Here is an 18,509-nt window from a genome sequence, read left to right as displayed (position 1 = left end):
TGGATCTTCTATTTTATCAGCTTTCTAACTTTGTCTTTGATTCTTGTTTGGTTTTTGCATTAATGAAACTAGATTGATTAAACGTACATGTTTATATTATATTTATCGTTGAGCTAGGGGGTAATGACTTTATTCAATTAGAAAATAACTAAAATATCACATTAACCCATTTAATTAAATACTATTAACATTTCACCATTCTACTATCTTAAAACTTTAGAATCTGGTTTATACCAACTTTTAACCTTCAATCTTAAAACCCTAAAGAGTATCACAAAGAGTATATTATTTATTTATTTATTATTTATTTAGTTGTTTATCCACTTATTTCAATAACTAATTTGTACCGTATAATCAATTCCTGTTGAAATTATTATTGCTTACATATATGGCTTTAAACGAATCGGGCCGAATACAATCTTTTTTGTGTTCGGTATAACATTGAACAAGTTCACGAACACTTACCAAATGAAATTTCATGTTCATATTCATTCATTAAGAATATGAATTTATTCGTGTTTGTTAGTTAACTTTCTCGAGAAACAAAGACGAACACAAATGAATACAAATCAAGTTTAAGTACATAGATATAATTAATACTAAACTTATTACATAACAACAATATAAATCTATACTATATAAAATTGATAACACAATGGCCTTTTAAAAATACATTAAAGTTAAGATCTTGTTTTTGTTTTAATGCACAAGATATAACTTAAAATGAGGATAAATTAGTTTTTCAAACACTTGTTACACTTCAATCCTCTTATCTTAATTACACTTTAATTCCCTCGTCTTTAACAAAACAGTTATAGATAATTAGTTAGTAACTTTATCCCCTTGTAAAAAACTAACTACCATCATGATTTTACACAATTTGAGTATAGTATTGGTATAGTCTTTTTAATTAAAAAAATTGATATCTTACGTGATTAACAATGTATAAGGATAAGCGATAACCGAATAGTTAACCAGAAGCGTACAAAAAACAGACGAACCTGACATAAATCGACCAAAAATGAATTAACTAAAAATTGATTAACCGAAACCCCACTGGTTATCAATTTTTTTGTACCCTCATTTAACCAAATTTAACTGAACCGAACCAAACTATTCATATTTTCATATATTTCTAGCTTTTATACCTTAAGTTCATGTATTTCATATTTTATACCTCCATTTCATGTATTCCTACTTACATTTCATGGATTTACACAATTATTTCATGTATTTATACCTCAATTTCATGTCTCTCTAAGCAAAAGTTTTAGCCCAAGTTTGGTTTTGGCTATTAACCGAAACTAAATGAATCAAACAAAAAACCGTCAATCCAACCGAATAAACCGAAAACCAGTTTGTTAATAAAATAGACTAATTGATACTTTGGTTTTGATTGAGGATAATAACCACACCAACCGAATAATGCACACTCTAACAGTGTAGGTGTTTCCCGTTGCATCGCGTGGTCACCTTTCTAGTATATGTGTGTGTATCTTTATGTATATATATAGAGGCTGGTTAACTTACAATACCTTTTATCCTACATTATGTACGCGATGCCCACAACTGTATGATCTTCAACAAATCAAATGCGGGCGAAACTAATTTATATGATTAAATTAATCATATTAATATATTCAAATCATACCGAAAAGGCTAAAATCATTTGTGGGAGATCATAATCTTTGTAACTGACCGAAGATAGTTCAAAATCAAGCCCTAAATCAAATTCAACAACCTGAGATTCTTCTTCCCCAACCTCCCTTCGTTCCTTTTGGTGCGATTTCATCATACGATAATAAGAACTACTGATTTGGGAGTTGTAGGGGATAAACGGAACAAGACTAACATCGATCGACCAACAATCAAAACAGGGTTTTTACAACATGCGAAATACATTTGAAGTAGTACGTTATGTCTTGGTTATGAGTTATATAATATGCAAAATAGATGAAAACATGGTTTGAAAACATGCGAAAAAACATTTGAACTTCTAGGTTATGTTTGGATTATTGTAATATGCGAATTCTAATTTTACATTGCATATAGGTGTGGTTTATTATAACATGCGAAATAGATGAAAACATGCGAAATAAATGTGAAGCTACTGTGTGTGGTTTATTATAACATGCGAAACAGCTGTGAAAAAAATAGTATGGTTTTTAATAATGTGCGAAGTCTAGTTTTGAGTCACATGCGATTTTGTAGAAATTGATGCTGATGACGAGTTTCATATACCTATATCCACATTGATGAAAGTGCACAACAAAAAATGTGAATTGAGCATTATAATTATTAAATATTAAAAACCTCTATATAAAGAAAAAAATGAATTAATATTGATGTGACTGTAATGTGACTTGTAATAATCACTTTTAACATAAATACCATAACTTACCACCCCATCTAAATAATAAATTTACTGTTTTAATATATAATACTCACAGATAACAACCTTCCAGATTAAGACACCAAAATAACACACACAAAAAATAGCCGATAAAAACAAAAAAAATTGTGAGTGCAAATGTCTATCGCTTCCATCAATCACGTATCATAGCTGGAATAAATGATCAAGACATGGTTCAAACTGAAGATTGCATGTTTGGAGATGTTGATTCGTACGAATCAACATATATTCAGATTCGTACAAATGGAGGTTGAACAAGTCGGTTCATACGAACCAACATATGTTGGTTCATAGTTATGGTTGTCCATTCCTAGTAGCAGGTTCGTACGAATGAAGGTCCATTCGTAGGTATCCTTGTACGAATCAACTATGCCTATAAATAGAAGAGTAGGGTCTTGTTCATTGTAACTTTGCTGACTTAGAGGGGAAACTCTGTCAGTTTGATTTCGTGGTTTTGTAACGTTCTACAATCAATAGAAATCATAGTTTAATTACTTCTTGGTGTTCAATCTACACACGTAATTGGATTCCACACAAGATACGTGTTCTACGCTTTCAACGGTTATTCAACAGTTATGAATCGATCCTAGAGCGAATTACAAGTGGTATCAGATCGGGTGATTAATTGCACGGATTGAAGACACAAGAATTCAGGAAGATTCAAGCAAATCCGAGACAAATTTTATCATCTTTCTTCATATCTTCTTCTTCTACTCATCTTCTACATTTCTTTTTGAACTTTGAACTCAGATTTATGAAGATTTCACGGTTAAAATTGGCTAAATTTTGGATATGTTGTGTGAAAAACGTTTTTAAACAATCCTACAAAGTTTCAGATCAAAATTCTAACAAAATCTTAATCAAATCACTGTAAAACATTGCTATTTATGTTCAGATGTGTTCGGACGAATCTAGTTTTTGCAGATTCATACGAATCTAGGTTGGGATTGTTCATTCGTACGAATCCAGGAAGTAGATTCGTATATAACGGGTTGTATGTACTAGTTGCTATATATTTTAAGATAACATGTATAACTTTGTTGTTTAAGAACTCAATCCATTAAGGTTAAATACATTATCACTTTATATACTCATTAGAGTTAATTACACAAATGGGTCCTGTGGTTTATACCTAATTTCACCTTTGGGTATTAACTTTTTATTTTAACATATTTAGGTTCTATGGTTTCAATTTTGTAACACCTTTGGGTACTAACACCAAAATTAGTTAATTAATGACTAAAATACCCTTGCATTTTTTTAAGTTTATCAATGTAACACATTTGGGTACTAACACCTAATTTTATTTAAGTTTAAATCAATTTTACAAAATCTATTTATTTTTTGTTTTCATTATTTTATTATATCTCTTAATTAACATAAAGTCTATTTATTTTTTTTATTTTCGTATTTTTATTAAATTTCTTATTTAACATAAAATCTACTTGTTGCACCAGTATTTTTTAAATAGATTTTTTAAATAAAATCTACTAGCTATATAGTTTTATGTAAATTAAATTTCTTACTAGTTTTAAATAATGTAAACCTTACTCGTTTTGAATTTTGGATATATATGATTGATAATAATAATAATAAATATCATTCATGTAAAAAAATTAAGCCATTTTTAGCTCGTTTTTTGTTCATTTACATTTTACTATTTTAGAAAGATATTTAATTTACATAAAATCTACTAGTTGCACCAGTAAAACCTACTAGCTATATAGTTTTATGTAAATTAAATATCTATTTTACAAAAAAAAAAACGAGTTAAAAAAGGCTTAAATTTTTTTAGTTTTATCTAAAATACCTAGCTATATAGTTTTATCTAAAATACCTAGCTATATAGTTTTATGTAAATTAAATATCTTTCTAAAATAGTAAAATGTAAATGAACAAAAAAACGAGTTAAAAAAAGGCTTAAATTTTTTTACATGAAAGATATTTATTATTATCAATCATTTCAATCCAAAATTAAAAACGAAAATTTAATTTACATAAAACTATATAGCTAGTAGATTTTATTTAAAAAATACTGGTGTAACAAGTAGATTTTATGTTAAATAAGAAATTTAATAAAAATACGAAAATAAAAAAAATAAATAGACTTTATGTTAATTAAGAGATATAATAAAATAATGAAAACAAAAAAATAAATAGATTTTGTAAAATTGATTTAAACTTAAATAAAATTAGGTGTTAGTACCCAAATGTGTTACATTGATAAACTTAAAAAAATGCAAGGGTATTTTAGTTATTAATTAACTAATTTTGTTGTTAGTACCCAAAGGTGTTACAAATTTGAAACTATAGAACCTAAACCTGTTAAAAAAAGAAGTTAGTACCCAAAGGCGAAATTATGTACAAACCACAGGACCCATTTGTGTAATTAACTCTACTCATTATAAACCAAACTTTCTATAGTAAAAAAAAAAAAGAAATTATGAACAACCACCCCAATGAGTTCAATGAAACCACCTGACACCAAGTCTAAATCTAAGGGATTTATTCTTGTCGGAACGCTCTCGTCAAATAAGGTAAATCGTTAATCTTTCCTCGACGATGACCCGATTGTTACCTACAAAACAAAACATCGTAAGACTTGTTATAAGGAGGAGAGGTTGGAGGTTCTCCTTGTAACCACCCTTCGGCGCAAGAATAAAAATCGTTTAAGAAGAAATAAACGACTCTGTGTGTTAAGAGTATGAGAGTGAGAGAGCCGATCCTTAAACCTGTTGTTGAAGTCTGGTATATATAGCCGAAAAGTGTGGAGAAGAAGATGGGCTGATGGGTCGGACGTCTTCAACAAGCAATATCATATTTGTCTCCTCTGACATGACCGTTAATGTCTGCAGATGATGCGTGTGTAGCGTTATATATTTTTTTGTTTATATTTTAAGCCCTTTTTAACACATTAGTCAAGTTTTAAATTTATAAAACAAGATAGTCTACTAACACTAAACACACATATGGGCAAGTGCACCCATCGTGAGGGGGGGGGGGGATAGTGCATGGTCCTCCCAACCGCCGGAGTGATCTCACTCCGGGAGCCGCTACCCGACCAAGCTAGCTCCGCGGTGACTTCCCCATGCCGAGTTCTACCCATCGTGAGCGTAGTATAGCGTTGGGAAGATACCGAGGTCGTCCAAGGACACAAGAGCTTTTAGTACCGGTTTATCCTCAATGTCTAATCAAATCAAAAGTTTTAGAAAAGGTTTTAAACATGAAAAATAAAAACTAAAAATGCTGAAAAATAAAATAAAACAAAACAGATAGACAAGATGAATCACTTGGATTCGACTCGCCTTTAATGTAACCTTTGATGATTTCCTCACTTTTGCACTTTTTAATAGATTATCTTAGTTATAGTAGTAGGCCCCTCTTTTGAAGGTGACGTTACCCTCAACCCAGTGGTTTGAGTCAGCAAGGATACAATCCCAAAGGGTCGGAATATTGAAAGATAATTAATTAAGTTATTAATGTGTAATGTGGTAGGCCCCTCTTTTGAAGGCGACGTTACCCTCGGCTAAGTGGTTTGAGTCAGCAGGGATACAATCCCAAGTAGCCGGGTTAATGTATTAATAGTAGTTTACATATGAGGGGATCAAGCCATTCGCACCCCCGCCATCCAATACCAGTGGGTATTTGATGAGGTCCTAGTAAGCTTGACCCAGGTCCTTGCAGGATCTATACACTGAACAAGTCAAGAACCTTACCAAACCATTCCCTTAACCCAACCACGTAGCCAATATATCTCTATATAGACCGGAGAGATATGAATGGTGAAATTCTTTTATTTTATATAGACAGTAAAATAACACCAAGACACCACGGACAAATGATAAGGAAGTTTCACCTTCAACATAAGAAACTAGTTATTAAAGTCATTAATACAAAACCAAATAAAAAGTGCAAAACGATTAAAAATCAAAAGTATTACATTAAATGCTTGTCTTCACTAAGTGATGTAAGAGACTTAGGCAAACATGGCCTTTGATTGTCAAGAACTCTTACTATCAATCTTGTATCCCGAGACTACTACACACACTCTAAGGTGGATGATGGTGATGGCTGTGGGTGTTGTCGTGGTGGTGGAGTGGTGGTGAAGTGGAAGAGAGGTGGTTTGCTAAGGGATGCCTTTAAAGTGAACCAAGCACCCCTATTTATTGCCTGTACAGAAGCCCGGACACGGCCTCGTGGCCATCCACTTTCTCTTTCTTCATTAATTGCAATTGTCGGCATTAGGCTCCATACGCCCCCGTGTTCGCTGGGCATGGCCCCATGTGCAGAAGCGTATCTGTACTATCAAGATTTGCAAGATTCTGTGAATCTTAGCGTTGACCACGGCCCGTGTTGAGCTGGGCATGCCCTGTGCTGGGAATAGAAGCTTCTATAACTTTGTCACTTTCTGCAGACACCTGGCCACACCCCCGTGTCTGCTAGGCACGAGGCTGTGGTCAGTCTTCTGTTTCTTGTTTTTCCTTGGGAAGATGCTGTCGAGGGGTCGGACATGTCACGTCTATTCCTTTTCTTTGTATTTATGTTAGATTTTGCTGCATATTTGTTCCTTTTGTTCATTTAAGCTCATTTGGTCCTGAAAATACAAAAGAAAGACAATAGCACACTTTTTCCAACATTAGTACTAAAAAAGGGTTAGTTTTATGCTTCATTTGATGTAATCTGTATGTTGCATTTTACACACATCAAATACCCCCACACTTGAATCTTTGCTTGTCCTCAAGCAAAACTCTTTATTATGTGGCTTACACACCCAAATGGAATCCAAGATCTTTATTTGGTTTTATTTTTATGCTATTTACAATCCTATTCATTATGATTTATTTAGAATGTTTCATAAAAGAAATTACTTATTTGGGCATAACATGCCTCTTTAAAATTCCATTTATATACAAGTTCACATACCTCACGGGAGATCACTCAACACTCAGCCGAAGATGTATTTTTGTGAAACACTAGAGACCGGCATGGAACTTACTTCTACCATATGCTTGCCAAGCAATCAATCCTCCTCCTTTTTAACTATAAACTTTTGTAAATATCAAGAGGACTTTAGGGTAGGGTTAGGCTTGGGTTAAAGGTAGGTAGTTTTGGGTTAGTGGTTAGTAAAAGGGGCTAAAAGCGTAAAAAGCGTCGGTCGTCGTAAAACCTTTTGTTTTTGTGACTTTTATTCAAATTAAACACTTTCAAACAAAGTTTCTTTGAGGAACTTGTTTGTTTATTGCTAGACTTCATTGTCACAAGACAACTGAGCTTTCTACTAAAATAAAGGGTTAAAATGAAAAAGGGTTTGGAGGGTAAAGGGTGTTTGTTTTGTGGGTTTAGACATGAAAAGGTTTAGGCTCAAAGGGGTTAACTAGGGGGATTTTGGGTAGGTGAAAGGAAAATGAAAAATAATGGTGTTGAAAAGAAAATGAGTTAGTCCTAATGCCTCCATCATTTACTTAGTTGGGTTTAAGTTGGTAAGGACCGGGAATGTCACACCCTGGCTTTGCGGAAGCGTGGGTTTATTTGGTGTGACTTCATAATATCATAGCATAATCACAACAATGCTATATGAAAATAAAACCATGATGTTCATCCATTAATTCAAGTTCAAAAAGTAAAATACGACAACGTTGTTTTAAAAGTCGACACATGCAACGGATTACAACATGACATAATAAATATCTTGTTCATACGACACAACCATAAGACATGAATTAAAAACACAGTTTAAGACTTGTGACTCGTCCAGGCAAAAGTCACAATCCCTAAACTCGGATGACATCATTTCTCCTATGCAGCTTGACGACATAGCATACCTTGCCAGATCCCTAATTTCCTGAAATACATGTAATTTGAAAAATCAACAAAAAGTTGAGCGAGTTCATGTAAAAGTGAGTATGTTTATAAATCTTTAAAGTACGTCCCAATGTTTAAATGTTCCTGGTATGTAGCAATTAAGGAAAAGAGATCACCATTGGGTTGCAAAGCCACTGGTACGTGTGAAGTGATGCAGGAAAACTCAAACCTAGAAAATTTGTACCGGGCCTCGGCTGTAAGACACAGTCACCTCTATGGGTCTCCCTGACCTCACGGGTGTGGGCTCGCTACACCCAAATAGATCTATCACTCTTGTGATTGTGTCCCTCAGTCCTAACAACGAGGATTAATGGCTTTAAGTGTTGTACCCACCACTCACATGATCTGAACGTCCTAACCCTCCTTAAGCTAACCATACCATGTATAAAAATGTTCTAAATAATTGTAACATGTATTTCACCCCCGAAGTTATAAAACTAAAAACAGTTAAGAGAAAAGGGGGGACATGAACTCACAGAAGTGCGTCTCGTGAAATAGTCGATCCCAACTCAACCTGCTGCGTGACGACCTACACGTACTAATTTCTATTAGACAAACGGTCGTGCCTTGGCTTAAGGTTTAACATTTTTGGGAAATAGTTAGACAACTATTTCGTATTTACACTTCTTAATTATTTTGTAAGTATATTTCTTCCCAAGGATGGGGGTAATAATACATGTGTGTTTTATAATTCCGAAAATATATTTTTAAGTCTCACTTGAAAAATATATTTTAATTACTTTGTCTAAAATGTTTTAATTTTCAAAATATATATTTTTTTCCCAAAAATATTATGTTTTATTTCATAAGTTTTCCCAAAATATATATATTTTTCCCAAACATATTATATTTTATTTCCTAAATTTTCCAAAATAATATTCTGCCAAAAAAATATCCAAATAGAAGTATTTTCCTGAAAAATACATAAGTTACATTTTTAAAGTTTGCGTTGTATTACGATACTTGTATAACTTCAATATTTATTTTGTGAGAGCGTTGATATTATTTTGGAGTTGTATTTTCATGGTATTTCCAAGTTATATTATTTTTACCCTAAAAATAATATATATCTAGTTCACAAAGTAATCACATAATCACACAAGCGTCTTATTGTAAAATATAAATTCTAAATACATATTTAACAAGTTTTATTTACGAAAATCCACCTCCGGTACTTGGTATTTTGTAATAAAAATCATGGCGAAGTTTATTTTTGAAAAACAAGTAAAAAATACATTTGTAACCATTTGTTATAAAAAAATATTTCTAAGTGTTATATTTCTAGAAAAATTTCGCTAGAGTTTCCTCTGTAAATGGAGGTGTCCATGCTTTTAGCATATCATTTTCTTTTGAAAAATCAATCAACAATCATCAAACAACAATATATATAATATTTAATCACTAATCTTGACAAAATAAGATTAAATCATAAACTCATGAACTTGAAGGTTTTTGTAAAAATATGTAGTAAATTACCATCATATTTAGTAGGTCTTGTTCTTTAAAAATATGATTAGTTTCTTGAAAACTTTATTTTTAAAGAATTTGAAGTTTAACAACTTCTAGTCAAGCTTTACCAAAAATATTTCCTTGTTAAATTTTCTTGTTACACAAGTGTTTACACACTTGTTTATTTACCAAAAATGCTTCTAGTTCATAAAATGTCCGGGTTTTAACAAAACTAGTATCTTCCGCTTGGTTCTTCCGAAAAACCACTTGTTGATCTTTAGATCCACAAGTTTACAACTTCATTTTACAAGAAAACTTATGTTTATTCAAGTTCAAGACTTATGAATGGATGGATCCATCATCTTTCAACTTTCTAACTTTTACATCCTACTAGTTCATGCTCTTAATCATGGACTAGTATGTCTAGATGATGATCCATCTTGTTTCTACTAACAAACAACATCAAATAATCACAACTACACAAGATTCACATGATTTACACACATAACCTCTCTTTATCCACCCTTTATCACTTTATGTTTAAGACTTGTTCATGTTCTTTAGTGTTTCTTAATTTTTCACCATTAAATCATCTATTAACCACCAAATACAAGATCAAGATGAGGATTAGAAGCACTTACTACTAGCACAAGGCTAGGGAAGAAACAAGGCATAAAAGTGGTGGATAAAAGAAAACTAGAGTGGTTCTTGAACTTCCGAGAACACCGGGTTTGTTTGTAGGACTCCTTGCTCCTTTGGATGTATGAAAAATGGTTGTATGGAGGTTGGATGGTGGTGATAGGGTGGTTGATGGTTGCGGCCGTAGGTGGGGAAGGAGGAAGAGAGAATGCTTGTTGGTTGAAGTGTTGTGAATGAGAGAGAATGAAAGACTAGAGTGTATATTTATAAACCAAACCTTGTGTTTATCCATCATACATTATGTCCCTTTAACCACAACATTAGGAATTAATTAATCAAAGAAAGACAAGGGGTGGGTCACCCCTTCTGACCGTCATTTAGGGGGGGGGGTATGGGGTTGGGTTGTAAAGGAACTAGTTACCATTTAGTTGGTTTTGGATGATAAAGTTAGTATATTAAGTGTGTAGTATAATATAAGGTGTGTTAGGGTGTTCGGGGATCCTAACTAGCTCAGAAAGGTAAAAACAATGTGTTTGGCAAAATTTTTATGTTCCGGGTAAAGTCCGGTTGTTCGGTTGGATATTGATCCGTTAAAGTGTTAAGTAAAGCTATAAAGTGTCTTTTATGTTATTTTTAGTGACACATTAAATTCCCAACACTTTGGAAAGTGTCTGGAATTATTTTGACAAGTTTTTGCACTTTACTAGCTTTGTTAAAAGCTGAATTTTTGTATGTAGTGCAGAATTTTGAAGTTAAAGTATGTTTTAGGCACTTCCGGTCACTATAACTATCACCTAGTGACACAGTCCTATGGTCCTCACCTCCCTACACTCCCTACTAGTGTAGTAATCTATTCCCGGCTCATACTGGCCTCAAAACAATGTCTGTCTCGTGCTGGCAATGTCAGCATGTTTACTGGGTTATCCGCTCACTATGCTAACTGTGCTTTTGTGCATCAAGTTTGTCACTATTGTTTATGTGTAATAAATGAAGTGACAGAAATAAAGTATGATGCATGAGTATGTATGTATCAGAAAACAGAAAGCAGTTTATTCATAATTGTAATCAAGCACAGTAATTAAGCACTAATTAAATATTAATTAATTTGTTCGGATACCTGGATTTGTGAGGGTTGTCACATTCTCCCCCCGTTAAGAAAATTTCGTCCCGGTATTTTAGGCTCTGCTTCTAGTTGCCGGGGTCTTAGGAAATAGATGGAGGTACTTTTCTTTCATACGATCCTCACGTTCCCATGTGTATTCTGGGCCATGTCTTGCATTCCAATGAACTTTGACGAGCTTGACACTGCTCCTGCGTGTTTTGTTCACCTTCCAATCCGTAACCTCAACGGGTTCTTCGACAAAGTGGAGCGTGTCGTCAATATGAACTTCGTCAGCGGGAATGACAACAGTTTCTTGTGTTGGACTTTTCTTCAAGTTTGATACATGGAATGTATCATTAACACCGTTAAGTTCGGCAGGTAAGTCCAACTTGTATGCTACTAAACTAACCCTCTTTAGAATCTTGAATGGACTAATATAGCGCGGATTCAACTTTCCACGCTTTCCGAAGCGTGCCACACCCTTCCAGGGTGATACCTTCAACAATACCATGTCTCCTACCTCAAACTCCAGAGATTTCCTTCTTCGGTCCGCATAACACTTTTGTCGATCGCGAGCCGCCTTGATGCGTTCTCGGATCTGTGCGATCTTGTCGGTCGCTTCTTGGACCACTTCTGGACCAACTAACTGTCTATCACCTGTGTCAGACCAACAAATCGGTGATCGACATTTGCGTCCGTAAAGAGCTTCGAACGGTGCGGCTTGAATACTTGCGTGATAACTGTTATTGTATGAAAATTCGACCAATGGTGGGTGAGTATCCCAACTCCCACCTAAATCCATAATGCAAGCTCGCAGCATGTCTTCTAATGTTTGGATCATTCGTTCTCTTTGTCCATCAGTTTGCGGGTGAAAAGCTGTATTCAGGTTCAACTGAGATCCGAATGCTTCTTGGAAGGATTGCCAAATCCTTGACACAAACCTTCCGTCTCTATCAGAGATGATCGAGAGAGGCACTCCATGACGTGCAACGATCTCTCTCATATATATCTCAGCTAATTTGCTTGTGTTATCCTTCTCTGTGATTGGCAAGAAATGTGCAGATTTCGTTAAACGATCTACTATTACCCAAATAGTATCATGACCTTTTGGCGTTCTTGGCAACTTTGTTATGAAATCCATTGAAATCTGTTCCCATTTCCATTTGGGTATCTCAGGTTGCTGTAGAACACCTGAAGGCTTCTGGTACTCGGCTTTCACCTTGGCGCACGTTAAACACTTGCTAAAATATACTGCAACATCGCCTTTCATCCTAGGCCACCAATAGAAGTCCTTAAGATCTTGGTACATCTTATCTGCTCCTGGATGGATAGAGTACCGTGACTTTTGAGCTTCATCGAAAATAACCTTTCTCAATCCACCAAACAGAGGAACCCAAATCCGTTTCATGAAACATAAAGTTCCTTCCTCGTTTGGTACTAATTGCTTCTCCATGCCACGGAGATATTCCTCTTCAACGTTCCTGTCTTTAAGAGCTTCTTTCTGCGCGACACGAATGCGCAGTGAAATATCTGTCTGGATAATCATCTCTAGAGCCCTAACCCTTATGGGCTTGATCCTTTCCTTTCGACTTAGGGCATCGGCGACCACATTCGCCTTCCATGGATGGTATTTGATCTCACAGTCGTAATCGTTCAATAATTCGACCCAACGTCTCTGTCTCATGTTTAGCTCCTTCTGGTCGAATATGTGTTGCAGACTCTTATGATCCGTGAAGATTGTACACTTCGTACCATATAAATAATGTCTCCAAATTTTCAACGCGAATACCACTGCGCCTAGCTCCAAATCATGCGTGGTATAATTCTTCTCGTGAACCTTCAACTGGTGTGATGCGTAAGCTATAACTTTCTGGCGCTGCATCAACACGCAACCCAAACCTTGACGCGAGGAGTCACAATATACCACAAAATCATCCGTTCCTTCTGGTAGCGATAAAATCGGTGCATTACAAAGCTTGTCCTTCAACAACTGAAACTCTTCTTCTTGTTTGATTCCCCAATCAAACTTCTTATCCTTCTGCGTGAAGGAAGTCAAAGGTTGAGCGATTTTGAAAAATCCTCAATGAACCTTCGGTAGTAGCCAGCCAATCCTAAGAATTGTCGAATCTCGGTTGGCGTCTTTGGAGTCTCCCAATTCTTTATCGCTTCAATCTTGGTGGGATCCACATGGATTCCATCTCCATTAACCACATGTCCAAGAAATTGGACTTTGCGTAACCAAAACTCGCACTTCGAGAATTTGGCATACAACTTTTCCTTTTTCAGTAGCTCCAAGATAGCTCTCAAATGCTGTTCGTGCTCATCCTTCGTCTTCGAGTAGATCAAAATATTTTCTATGAACACAATCACAAACTTGTCAAGGTACGACTTACAAACTCTGTTCATCAAATTCATAAAAACAGCTGGCGCGTTTGTCAACCCAAATGGCATCACCAGAAACTCGTAATGTCCATATCGATTTCTAAAAGCAGTTTTGGGAATACTTTCCTCTTGAATTCTCAGCTGATGATAACCTGATCGCAAAACGATCTTCAAGTAGAAACTTGAACCTTGCAGCTGATCGAACAGGTCATCAATCCTTGGTAGAGGATATCTATTCTTGATAGTCAGCTTGTTCAATTCCAGGTAGTCAATACACATACGAAAACTACCGTCTTTCTTCTTGACAAACAGAACTGGAGCTCCCCAAGGTGAGAAGCTTGGTCTGATGAATCCCTTGTCTAGCAACTCTTGAAGTTGTGTCGACAACTCCTGCATCTCTGAAGGGGCAAGTCGATAAGGTGCCTTAGCCACAGGCGCGGTGCTTGGAACTAAGTCAATGTAGAACTCCACTTGCCTTTGGGGTGGCAATCCCGGCAAGTCTTCTGGGAAAATTTCAGGATATTCCTTCACCACTGGGATGTCTTCGATCTTCAGCTTAGCAGCTTCTTTATCCACAATGTGTGCCAAGAAGGCAACACGTCCCTTCTGTAAACACTTTCGAGCTTTCAGGCAGCTGATGATTCTCAGAGGCGTATCGCGCTTCTCTCCGTGAACCACGATCGTCTCTCCATCTTCTGTTGGGATGCGAATGATCTTTTCGTGACAAACAATCTCAGCCTTGTTGCTTGACAACCAATCCATCCCTACTACCACGTCGAAGCTTCCTAACTCAACTGGTAGTAGATCCAAAGTGAACTCGCGTTCTCCCAGCTTAATTACACAACCTCTGACGACTTCATTCGCTTCAACTAGCTTTCCATTAGCCAGTTCAATTGAGTACGGAATATCTAATTTACTAGCAGCTAACCTAAGCATACTCTTAAATTCTAACGACACAAAGCTATAGTCGGCACCAGTATGAAACAGAACAGATGCAAAACGTTGATTTATAGGGAACGTACCAGTGACAATGTTGGGATCCTGGCGCGCTTCCCTCGCTCCTATGTTAAACACCCTTCCACGAGCTTGATTCAGCTTTGGGCATTCCTTCTTAAAGTGCCCGACTTCACCACAGTTAAAACAGCACAGTCTGTGACCATTACCACCTCCGTTTCCAGCTTGAGTGTTGTTTTGGTTGCGATTCCCATTCCCAGCTTGATTCGCAACGTTTCCACGGTTTCCATTTTCATTCCCATAACCTCGATTCCCAGTACGCCCAGCACCGGTTCCGGCCCAACACGTATCCTTCGTGTGGCCGTTCCTTCCACATGATTCGCACTTCCTCAATCAGCATTGGCCATGATGATGGCGCTGGCACGTATTGCACTTGGGCATAGTACCCATATAACCCTTCCCTTTATTTTCAAAACCGGTTGCAGCCCTGGCCGGTGTGCTTGTTTCACCCTTCTTGTTCATATTGCTTGTACCCTGCTTGAAGTTCAAAAATTTCCTTTTATTTTCACCAGACGACTCCACGTGAGTCTCTTTCTTTTTCGGTTCAGAATTCGAGAACTTGTTCAATCGAATAGCCTCCTCAGTAAGAGCCACACTGAGATCAATGGCTTCTGTGATTGTCGCAGGCTTGGACGTCGTAACCATACTCATGATCTGAGGTGCCAATCCCCAGATAAAATGCTCGATACATTTAAACTCCGGTGTAACCATGTATGGCACCACATGTGACAAATCGTGGAATCTTTGAACATACTCTGCAATCTTGGGACCATCCATTTTTAGGTGCCAGAACTCAGTCTCCAGCTTCTAAATTTCAGCACGTAAGCAGTCCTTCCTTCTCATGAGCTCCTTCAGCTCATTCCATGACATCGCATAAGCAGCAGCCTCACCAAGAGTTTGCACTTGCAGGTTCCACCAAGATAGGGCTCCATCCAGAAATAGCCCTGAGATGTAGGTCACTTGTTGCTCGGGAGCACACTTGCTCATTCTAAGAACAGACCCCGTCTTCTCAGCCCATCTAACAAACGCAACAACACCTCCTGTGTCGTCGAAATTCACGGGCTTGCAATCGAGAAATTGCTTGTAAGTGCACCCTGCACATACGTTTGAATTTACAAATGGTATTAGCGAACGTGCTAAAAATATCCAAATGTATCATAGTATATCTCAAACGACTTAACATTACCATTAGGTGGATTGTTATTGTCGTGGTTCTGAGAGATATTTCCACTTGTTTCTGCATGAGAAGCAGCATATTGTGCGATAGCAGCGACAATGATTCCTTGAAGTTCTGCCTCATTAGTGGGCATGCGCAGATCACGTCTTGGTGGCATCTTCTAAAAGTTGTTTCACGTTGGTCAGGTCATAGTAAGTAAATGGTATACGTACATAACAACATTTATCAAGCACATAACATCTCATGTTACAAATAAATCAAGCACATATCATTAAAAATTTAAACAATAAATCCAACATCACATATAATGAGAATACTGCGATTGCGCTATCATAAATCAAGACCACAGTACAATGTTTACAAGTTTTGTGACTGTATCATACATCAAAAGTGACTAAGGGCCACATCGCCCTTGTCTGATCTGTCTAGTCAACTACAACAACAATCAAAAACTAAACACCAAAAGTAATATCATCAAAATGCGGTCTTCAAAAAGCTGTATAGTCTGCACAATCGCGGTCCTCTCACCAAAAGTCTATTTGTCTCGAATCAAAATGCCTATGCTGATGGCGGAGGAGGAGGAGGAAAACGAGAGAAAAGTAAGCGACGCATATGTAACAAATCCTCCTCTAAAGCACGACTGACGCGCAGCACATATGCTATCTGCTGCTCAGAAGTCATGAAGCGAACGTCTGAATCGGGTGAAAGTGGACGTGGTGTGTGCGGTGCTGAAAATGGGGTCTGACAATGGCAAGGTGGTCGGTGAGCTCTCTCCAACTTCTTTACACGATGCGTCAATGCCTCCTGCCGCATCATCAAAGATGTGAGTATGTCCTCCGTGGAGTACCCAACATGGTATGGGTGATACGGATCAGACAGTGGCATGATAGGGGGCGTAGTCCATAGAAATGGCTCGCTCGATGGAGTGAAAGATGGTGCAGTAGGTGGTGCAACATGGGGAAACTGAGATGTGAATGGAAAAGGTGGTGACGACATGGGTGGAGCAGGAACAGGCGGCTACCTAGATGACCTCTCTCCAGGACGCGGTGGCGGTATGTCCTGAAGGAACGTAACAGGGAGATCAGTGCGATGAGCATCGGTGATGTGTGGGGGAAACAGTGGGATATCAGTGGGTGCAGAAATGGGTGCTGAAACGGGGGCTACTGGAGGTGTAACGGGTCGCACAAAAGGTGGGTAATCGTCATCGTCATCAATCCACCCGTTACGGGTGTCGGCGTAACGTGGATCTACATGAGTAGCAAAAGGTGCACGGTCGAACAGCACCGGCACAGGATCAGGAAAGGGTGCAACAACAAGATCCTCTATCAAGAGTGGAGCGTCAACAGGAGCGTCAGCAACGGGTACATCATCAACAAAGGGTGCAATGGCTGGTGCATCATCATGAACAGGGTCATGCTCTAATGCAGGATCAGGAGCAACGACTGGCTCAGTGGCCACGACAGGCTCCGGGTCAACAAATCTATATCAAAATCAGCTGGATCATCAAACAAAGGATCGATGGGGCTACAGGCTCCTCTAGGGGCTGGTCTAAGTGAATGAACTCGATATCCTGGTTAGGATCAAAACCAGGGGGAAAGACAGGATCAAAATCATCGTCAACCTCGTGATCAAACTCAAAGTCGTGTGCGAGAGCAGGTGCAGCTACTAATGCCATGTCGGGGTCGGCGTCTGATGAGTGATGCTGCACTCCCTGAGTGTGTAAGGACGCAGATGCTACAGACTCAAAGGAATCTGGGACAGGTGAATCAGCAAGAAGCTCCTCTGTAGGGGCCTCAGCAATGGGTAAGATAACATCAGCAACAATAGGGGCCTCGCCTTCATGATCAGCCTCAGGTGGGTCCTCCTCAAACAGATCGATGTCGTCGTCAGAAACAACATCGAGTGGAAAGTCGAATGCTGGATAAGCAGCAAGAGGTATAGGAGTAGGGATCACCGCAAGTGGTAAGTCCCCGGCGGGAAGGCCATCAGCAGGCTCAGCTCCAATGTCAGGCAGAGCAAAGGGCTAGAAATCATCGTCATCGGTACTGGTGGTGTCGGAAGTGTAGACCTCTCGCTCGGATGGAATCTCGTCATCTGATACGATCGCCATAGGATCCAAAGTGTCTGAAACTCCAGTGTCTGATGAAGAAGGCATGATCTCTGTAACACAACCACACATATGCACAAACAATCAACATATAATCAAATAAACATGTTAGTCGCCAATAAGCAAACAAGTAATTCTCCTAGTCTCACTAGACTATCCTCCTAGCCTCTCAGACTGACTCCCTAGTCTCTCAGACTAACTCCCTGGCCTCTAAGACCAAACCTCCCAGTCTCTAAGACTAGACCTCCCCAATCTCTAAGATTGGCTCCTCAGTCTTTATGACTGAACCCTCCTAGCCTTTAAGGCTGAACCTCCCCAGCCTTTAGGGCTGAACTCCCTCAGTCTTTAAGACTGAACCATAATT

General features: G+C 37.6%; 1 protein-coding gene across 1 annotated transcript; it reads right to left on the bottom strand.

Moving 5' to 3' along the window:
• Positions 1–17,055: 17,055 nt before the first annotated feature.
• LOC110919160 (calphotin-like) lies at positions 17,056–18,193 on the bottom strand. The gene is made up of 3 exons (XM_022163439.1): positions 18,107–18,193; positions 17,673–18,061; positions 17,056–17,518 (listed from the first exon to the last, which is right to left on the bottom strand). Exons 1-3 carry the CDS (start codon positions 18,191–18,193, stop codon positions 17,056–17,058), a joined length of 939 nt encoding a protein of 312 aa, XP_022019131.1.
• Positions 18,194–18,509: the final 316 nt, after the last annotated feature.

Source organism: Helianthus annuus, chromosome 16 (genome assembly GCF_002127325.2).
Source record: "Helianthus annuus cultivar XRQ/B chromosome 16, HanXRQr2.0-SUNRISE, whole genome shotgun sequence".
Lineage (NCBI taxonomy): Eukaryota > Viridiplantae > Streptophyta > Magnoliopsida > Asterales > Asteraceae > Helianthus > Helianthus annuus.
The sequence above is the reverse complement of the archived record's forward strand: the minus strand, read 5'-3'. Positions and strand labels throughout refer to the sequence as shown.